This window comes from Cryptotermes secundus, unplaced genomic scaffold (genome assembly GCF_002891405.2).
Source record: "Cryptotermes secundus unplaced genomic scaffold, Csec_1.0 scaffold245, whole genome shotgun sequence".
Classification (NCBI taxonomy): Eukaryota; Metazoa; Arthropoda; class Insecta; order Blattodea; family Kalotermitidae; genus Cryptotermes; species Cryptotermes secundus.
In genome coordinates, this window is record NW_019736398.1 from 217,495 (window position 1) to 226,207 (window position 8,713).

At 44.1% G+C, this 8,713-nt stretch overlaps 1 protein-coding gene across 1 annotated transcript; it reads right to left on the reverse strand.

Moving 5' to 3' along the window:
- Nucleotides 1-125: 125 nt before the first annotated feature.
- On the reverse strand, nt 126-8,088 carry LOC111869811. Its single transcript, XM_023861595.2, has 2 exons — nt 7,400-8,088; nt 126-2,793 (listed from the first exon to the last, which is right to left on the reverse strand). Exon 2 carries the CDS (start codon nt 2,785-2,787, stop codon nt 730-732), a length of 2,058 nt encoding a protein of 685 aa, XP_023717363.1. The 5' UTR covers nt 2,788-2,793; nt 7,400-8,088; the 3' UTR covers nt 126-729.
- Between the last annotated feature and the right edge of the window lie 625 nt (nt 8,089-8,713).

Below are 8,713 nucleotides of genomic sequence, written 5' to 3' on the forward strand. Positions count from 1 at the left end.
TGCATGTGGTTCTGTATGGGTGTGAAACTTGGTCTCTGACCTTAAGGGACGAACATTGACTGAGGGTGTTTTAGAACACGGTGCTGAGGAGAATATTGTCGTGACCCAAGATGGTGGCGGGTCGACTGAATTATGTTGGCCGAGCGGTAGCGTAATAATTCAGTGTTGGCGATGGTCAGTTGGCTGCTGGAGCGGGTATTCCAACCACAAAGAGCAAATACTCACTACAGATAATAGAGGATTTATTGATTCTTAGTGTATATTACATACAAGCGCTGGTGGACGTAAGCCTGGCCAGCCTTCCCATAGCCCCAACCCAGACAAAATGCACCCTCCAACTTTCCTCTTCTTCTTAAAACCTATCTAAAACTAAACTTGCAGACCAATATCTCGAGACATGAACCCTCACGCAGATCACATTACACCAGCTGGTGTTGAAGGATAGGTCCCAGACGAAACATTCCAGGACCCCACTAATTTATGGAATGGCAGGGGTAGATATAACATTTTTTCTCTGAGGAAGCAGGTCAACCTCTTGACGTGCTGTTAATTTAGTAGAGGGCATGACCCCAGACATCAGACTCAAGTTCCTAAAATTAAAAAATTTAAAAAGGGTTGCGAACCCCGCAACACCTCCCCCCTTAAGATGGAAACATTTGCAAAAACAGGTGCTAATGTTTCCCAACACAAATATAGGCTATATATACTACAGATTACAGAAACATAAATCTACCATCTACGTTTATAAGTCTTACGCACCCCTGAGTGGGTGCTTACCGTTGGTACTGGATCCAATTCTGTCATCTCAAGGCTTGTTGCAGCTGGGAGCGATCGCAGGCTCTGGCTGCGAGTCTCCTGGTCAAGAAATCTATCTGTTATATTTTCATCTGATGATTTGAGTTCTCTTTGATTTATGACCGTTTGGCGTATACAGATTCTGCCACAACAGTCATCGTCCAAAAGCCTTTTCAACAAGTTACACTTTTTACAGAAACAACAACAGATTAATAACATCATGACTACCATAGTTGTTATTCCCAGGTAGGAAAGGAATTTCAAATGATCAATTTTATGGTCTCTGTTCAGTTCAGCTTCATTTTGAATTATTAATTGTTCTACCTGGTCAACAGAGTGACTAGCGTATTTAAACGCATTTGAATGACCTAAAATATTTTTCAATGGTACGTCAGGTATGAATTTCATTGTATCGAGCTTTACTCTGGATCCTAAATGCTCACAGCAATCATAATGCAGTGTTACACTGGGAATAAAATCCTTATCGGTTCTGTTACTCGTGAAACTCATTTGGGTCTGTAATTTTGTGTTTAGCCCTAAGGCATCGCATCTGCCAAACATTGACAATACACCTGTACCTTGTAGAATTATGTCACTGGGTTCTAAATCGTTACACAGAATTGTCACCCTTTCCTTGTGTGACGTGGCAAATATCCACTTATTATGAGTAAGGGGTAACCAGGTTACATCATCAAGAGAAATGATTTTCCTTTTGCAGTCTAACGGAATTCTTGTAGTGGGCTCTAACAACCTGACCTCGCATTCCTGGTGAACATGTGTGGATTTTACAGGGAATGTCTGTTTACATACACGCCAGTCTGGCGAAATAACCTTACACTCATCTAATTCTAATTCATTCAGTTTAACATACACTTGTTTCAATGTATCTATCATGAGAAAGTCCTTTTCACTTTCAATGAAAACGAAGATATTTTCACTGTTATTAACTTTCGTGGGAAATGGAATCAGTTTGTACAAATGGAACACAGCACTGTTCACTAAGGGTATCTTCAGGACGTAACCCAAAAGATTGTTATTTAGAAACACATCAATATCAATTATGTTCATCAATACATGTTCGTAAGCCACTCTTGCGGTGTTAGGAAGGGAAAGGTCACGTGGAAGGATCGAATGGGAATCCTGAAAGGCTCTTATAATATCTCCAGGGGTGATTATTTGAGGTGATAATATTCCTTTCTGTGCAAAAATAATTGCAAATAACAACGTGTCATACCCTTCCTTCAGCTGACCAATTAAATGTTCAATGATTATCATGTGTTGATTAGTTGCAATCAAAAGAGTGGTTTGCGAAAACGCTTGGTTTGTCTTCTCCACGTTTTCATTTACTTGTTTCTGCATTGTTCTAGAGTTCTCGTTAATTTGCAGTTCATTGGCTGCAATATCGACTAATGTGTAATTTACCGTCTGCAATGTGGAACGCACAACAGTCATTTGTTCCTTGGCTACCTTTAGCATTGAAAGTTGCTCGGACTCTAATTCGCTTATTTTGTTTTGGTAATAATCAGCGTCTTCACTTGACAAAGTACCAAATAAAATTTTGGAAACTGTTCCAATAAAATTAAAAACACCTCTTTTAATTCTTTTAGCATGTGTATGCGTATTATCGGAATGAAATACCTCCTCCTCTTTATTCTTAGTAATTTCGGAAATTATGCGCCGCGTTCTATGAATTCTCAGTACGCTCTGATTCATCAGGGACAGGTCCGACTGACAGGTAGAAATGGCTTCAGGTGGCAACTCTTTACACATTGCTCCAGTCTGAGCGACAAAATCTACAAGCGTATTGTAAGTCGTCTCCAATTTCGATATGTTTACATACGTTACAAGCTTCCATTCTGAAGTGTATAGTTGCACCTGACCTATGTGATCATAGTACAGTCCGGGCGTGTCCTCATAGTTCTTGACTGTGAAGTCTACTGCGACGACGGCGACGCACGTCGCGCTCAAAATCAACAGCGTCTCGAGTCGCATGTCAAGCTGAAATTAAATGAAAAGCTTCAGTCTGTTGCTGTGCACTTTGAAGGTTCGTCTTTTTGTACCTGAACGTAATACGCAATTTACACCTGTGACTTCGACCACGGTGTACGGTCCTATCCACGGGGAAGAAAGTTTCTTAGAGCGACCTCGTCTGACATGTTGCTGTAGCAGAAGTACAAGATCACCTTCGCGGAACGTAACCGTATTTTCCTTCTGGTCATAATATCTTTTAGACACTTCCTTCGAGTTTAGTAGCGCCTTCCGCGCTACCTCATGGCTGTACTGTAGCCTCTCCTTTAAGCTGCTCACGAAGTCTTCTCTCTCGTCGTAGCTAGAGCAACTGGGACGGCGTTGTAGCAGTCCTGGCATCGAAGGCTTTCCTCCGAAAACCAACTCGAATGGACAGTATTTAGTGCTCGTATGGGGAGTCGTATTATAAACGAATGCTGCCGTTGGCAACAGTGTATCCCAATCATTCTGCTCGTGGCATATAAAATGACGCAGATATTCTGTAATTACTGCGTGCGATCTTTCGACACTGCCATTGCTCTGAGGCCTAAATGGAGTTGTATTAACTCTCGAAATTCTTAAAAGTTTGCATAAGTGCCGCATTACTTCTCCGGTGAAATTCGAGGCGCAGTCTGTGAGAATCGAACCCGGCGATCCGAACACAGTGATTACATTGTCGACTAGCGCTCTCGCTATCGTTACGGCTTCTTGATTTGGAAGCGCAATGGCTACCAGGTACTTGGATAGCTGGTCCTGGCATGTGAGAATGTACTTGTTCCCTTGTTCCGTTAAAGGCAGGGGACCCATGCAGTCCAAGCTAATCTTTTCAAAAGGGGCATACGGAGTGTCAGTAACCTCCATTGCCATCTTCGTGTAGGGAACTGTGTGCTTATTCCTCTGGCACGATGCACATTTCCTTACATAATTTTCTATGTCCCTTCGCATATTTGGCCAACTTACGTAGGGTTTCAGCCGTTCATATGTTCTTGAGATTCCCGTGTGCCCACCTATAAGAGATTCATGGTATTCTCTTATAATACTTTCTTTCTCGGAATCCGAGGGTTCGCTAAAGTTCCCAGAATATTCGGAACCGACTGTCTCATTTTTTTCGTTTGTAGCGGACCCTGCCAACTTTTGACCCCTCGATTCTGCTTCCTTGTCACCGCCCTCACTAGCATCTGCTTTGTGTATGCGAGACAAGAAATCGGCATGCGATATTGTTTTACCTGACCGGTAATGTATCGTGAAGTCATACTCTTCAAGTTTAATTCGCCATCTTAATAAACGTGAACTAGGATCCTTGACATGGAACACCCATTTAAGTGGCTTGTGGTCAGTTACAATGTTGAAATGTCTACCTAATACATATGGGCGAAACTGTTTTACAGCCCAAATAATGGCGGCCATTTCTCGGTCTGTTGTGCTATAATTTCTTTCGGACTTATTAAACGTCCTGCTAGCATATGCTATCGGGAGGTCTTTTCCTATTTCTCCCTGGCTCAGTACACAACCGGCGGCGTCGCCTGAAGCATCGGCGGTAATAATAAACGGTCGCGAAAAATCCGGATATTGTAAGATAGGAGCCGTAACCAACAGCTCTTTCAGAGTCTGGAAGGCGTTCTGCTGTGGTTCCTTCCAGTCGTATACCGCGTCCTTCTTCAATAACTCATACAGAGGTTTTGCCACCCTACTGTAGTTGTGAATGAAACGTCTGTAATACGAGGAGAGCCCTAAAAATCCCTTCAGTTCTTTAACTGTCTTGGGTTCGGGGAAGTTTCGCACTGCCTCCGTCTTTCTAGGATCCGGCCTTAGCCCCTCGTCAGTGGCGACGTGACCAAGGAATTGAACCTCGGCCCTCAAGAACTCACACTTGAATGGCTCAATCTTCAATTTGCTTTCGCGGAATCTCTGAAATAGTTCCCTCAATCTCTCATTGTGAGATTCCAGCGAATCTGCTGTAATAATAACATCATCCATATAGCAAAAACACCTTAACCCGTTCATTCCGGCGAGTACGGAATTCATAAGAGATTGAAATGTAGACGGCGCGGATTTCAGGCCCATGGGGAGACGAACAAATTCAAAATGACCCGCTGGTGTACTGAAAGCAGTTTTCGCGCGGTCCTTCTCTGCTAGTTCAACCTGATAATACCCCGAGGCAAGGTCAACTGTAGAGAAATATTTTGCTTTACCCAGCTGATCCAAAATATCAGTGATGTTCGGCAGCGGGTAAGCATCTCCGACTGTCCATTCATTCAGTTTCCTGAAATCAATCACTACGCGCCATTTTACCTTTCCTGAGGCATCTGCCTTTTTCGGCACTAACAACAATGGGCTATTGAAAGCGCTTCTGGAGGGCGCTATAATTCCGTCATCCAATAACTTGTTAATCTGCCTATTTACTTCCTCCTTGTGAGCTTCCGGTAATCGGTAAGGTCGAACGTTTATCGCTCTGTTTTCATCCAAGGCTGGAGTGGGAATTGAATGTTTAATTAGGTCAGTGTGCGACAGTTTATCCCCTTCCAAGTAAAAGATATCATGGAAATCCTCGCAGATTTCCAGAATAGATTTCTTGTTACTCTCTGCCATGTGGTCTGTCCTAATTAGTTCTCTGACCCGTTTCTTGCGAGATAACACACTTTCGTTATTATCATGAATTTGGGAATTGATTTTTCGCACACTGATTTGTTCACTCCACTTCGTGGCAGTGAGCGTCAAATCCCTTATCTCCATGGCTTCCTCTGTGGAATTCAGAATGCTCACTATAGCCTTATTTCTGTTGACTTGCGACAGGGAACTGGCTACATACACACCTGGATAAATTTCTTGTTTATCCACAATTCCTAGTCCGGTATCCAAGTCAACTGTAACCGCTGCGATTGTCTCCGTTCGCGGTTTCAAAATGATAGGCTCGTCGTTTCTCCGACAAAAGTTATAACGGTGCCCGTTAATATCCACATATCCTTCCCTGTTGTTGATTACCGAATCCTTCAGGATATCTCGGCCTATTAAGCCATCTTCTGTCAACTGTATTTCCTCAGGCGCTACCTGGAATTTATACGTGCGATCATGGAGGGTTAAGTTCACGCTCCCAAGTGTGTTAATCGAACCTACTGTTATTCCGGCAATTTCATATTGCTTATCTGTATGAATGGGAACATCATCTGGTATCAACCCTCGCTTTATCACGGATATTTGTGCCCCCGTGTCGACTAACATCCTCAATGGTTGATCTATGCCAGCCACGGTAATGAGAATACTACCATCATGGTTTTCCTCAGTTTCACACCCTGTGGCGCAAACCCGTTCGCTATCGCTGTTCACGCGCATTTCACGTGAGGTCGTTTTGACCTGTAAATCCTCACCTTCGGAGTTGAAAACTCCATTCGATGCACTGGTTTTACCACAGGCACTCTCAGTGCTGGCGGAATTACTAACTTCTACAAATTTCCGTTTCTTTTCGTCTAATCTACTGACATTCTGATCGGCATAGCTGCCACTCATAGCCCCGAGGACGAGCTCCTCTTCCCGGCCTTCAGTCGACCTTCGACAAGGCGGATCACAACCAACGGCCGACCGTGGTCGTGGTTTGGCTAAATTAACATACATATCTGAACCTAAGTCAGTTAGATTATCGGCGTCTGGAAACTCACGGCAACTGTTTGTCTTGGCAAACACATTCCGTTTGTTTCCCGCTACTATCGCAAACTTCCCATCTGCGCGTTCTCTAGCTCTGCGGTTTTCATTTCCAGAAAAGTTTCCATGTCGCTTTTTCTTTTTCCAACATGTATATGCGACATGACCTGGCATATTACAAAAATTACAAACTTTCTCTGCAGGAGCTGCCACTTTCACCTCTTTCGATCTGCCAGTCAGGAAGCATTGTGATTCCCTATGACCGAAACGTCGGCAGTTATTGCAACGCACATCCTTACTTCGGTCATTGTACTGAGATACGCTATGTACCTTTTCTTTAGCAGAAAGTAATGCGCTTTCTTCCTCAGTACCTATCTCAGCGGCTTCTGTAATATGTGTAGGGTTCCTAGCACGAACTACGGTCTGTATTCGTTCATTCGCTAGCCCCTGTATGAAACATGCCTTACCTAACTGGGATACCAACTTTGTGATACCGCACATTTCAGATGAAGTCGCGCCTTCTATAGCCGCGTCTCTGAAATCTGAACTCAATTGGTCAAGCCTACTGCACCATGCAGCTACTGTTTCATGCTTGGCTTGTCGGGCATTGAACATGGCGCAAGCGTAAAAATCTAATGTTCTCCTAGTAGCATAATGCTCCTTCAAAATGGCCTTAACACTAGCCCAATCATCGGCATCTTGCCGAACAAGTAATTTTGCCTTCGCCTCGCCTGTTATACGCGTGCGTACATACTTGTAAAATAAATCATATTTATCTGGGTTAATTAGCCCAAAAGCTGCATCGACGTTTTCGCAAAACTCTTTCAATTTGCGTTTGTCGCCGCTAAACGGTTCAGCTACCAATTTGAAAGCATCACTGACACTTATATATTCGTCAGCCATTTTTTTTTTCAGATATACAGACGTGGACAGGAGGAACAGGTGAGCAAGAGTGACTTACCTTGTGCACTAGATTGCTCCCGCCTCCAATGGTTGTCTTCACGCCTCGCTTGCCTCTCAAGCGAAGCTGGACACACCCTCTGGCAACGCAGACTCGGATGCCGACTATTGGCCAGTCTAACGGCGTCACGTCTACAACAGCTCAGTACCTCCACCGGACAGGCACCTATTTGCCCGCGTCCTGGAATGACGTCCCGTTCTTGGAATCGCCCTGGTACCGCACAGCAATGGGAAACCACCTTCGTCGGATAGACGCCTTCTTGGAAGCGTCGTAAACCGGCGTCCTCGCGTCGGAAATCGTCCTGGTGATGACTTCCTTCGGGAATGGCCCACTCTCTTAATCACGTACACCAGTTGCCAGTCCTCCACTCTGCTAATGTCGATAGCGCGCTTGGTCGCTACCGGTCATCTTGCTGGTCGTGCTCAAAGGGTTTTTCCTCTATCTGTATTGGTTAAAATCTGCAGAATTCTTTCACTTCACCGATTTGCAACTACACGTAGAATTCTTACACTTCACAGATTTGCGACTACACATAGAATTCTTACACTTCACAAATTTGCAACTACACGCAGAATTCTTTCATTTCACAGATTTGCAACCCCACACCTGACACCAGATTTTTCTCTCCTCTGTCGTGACCCAAGATGGTGGCGGGTCGACTGAATTATGTTGGCCGAGCGGTAGCGTAATAATTCAGTGATGGTGATGGTCAGTTGGCTGCTGGAGCGGGTATTCCAACCACAAAGAGCAAATACTCACTACAGATAATAGAGGATTTATTGATTCTTAGTGTATATTACATACAAGCGCTGGTGGACGTAAGCCTGGCCAGCCTTCCCATAGCCCCAACCCAGACAAAATGCACCCTCCAACTTCCCTCTTCTTCTTAAAACCTATCTAAAACTAAACTTGCAGACCAATATCTCGAGACATGAACCCTCACGCAGATCACATTACACCAGCTGGTGTTGAAGGATAGGTCCCAGACGAAACATTCCAGGACCCCACTAATTTATGGAATGGCAGGGGTAGATATAACATTTTTTCTCTGAGGAAGCAGGTCAACCTCTTGACGTGCTGTTAATTTAGTAGAGGGCATGACCCCAGACATCAGACTCAAGTTCCTAAAATTAAAAAATTTAAAAAGGGTTGCGAACCCCGCAACAATATCTGTACCAAAGAGAGATGAAGTGACAGGAGGTTGGAGAAAACTGCAAAATAAGGAGCGTCACAACTTGTACTCTTCTCCAAGTATAATTAGAATGATCAATTCAAGGAGGATGGGATGGGCAGGGCATGTAGCACGAATGGGGG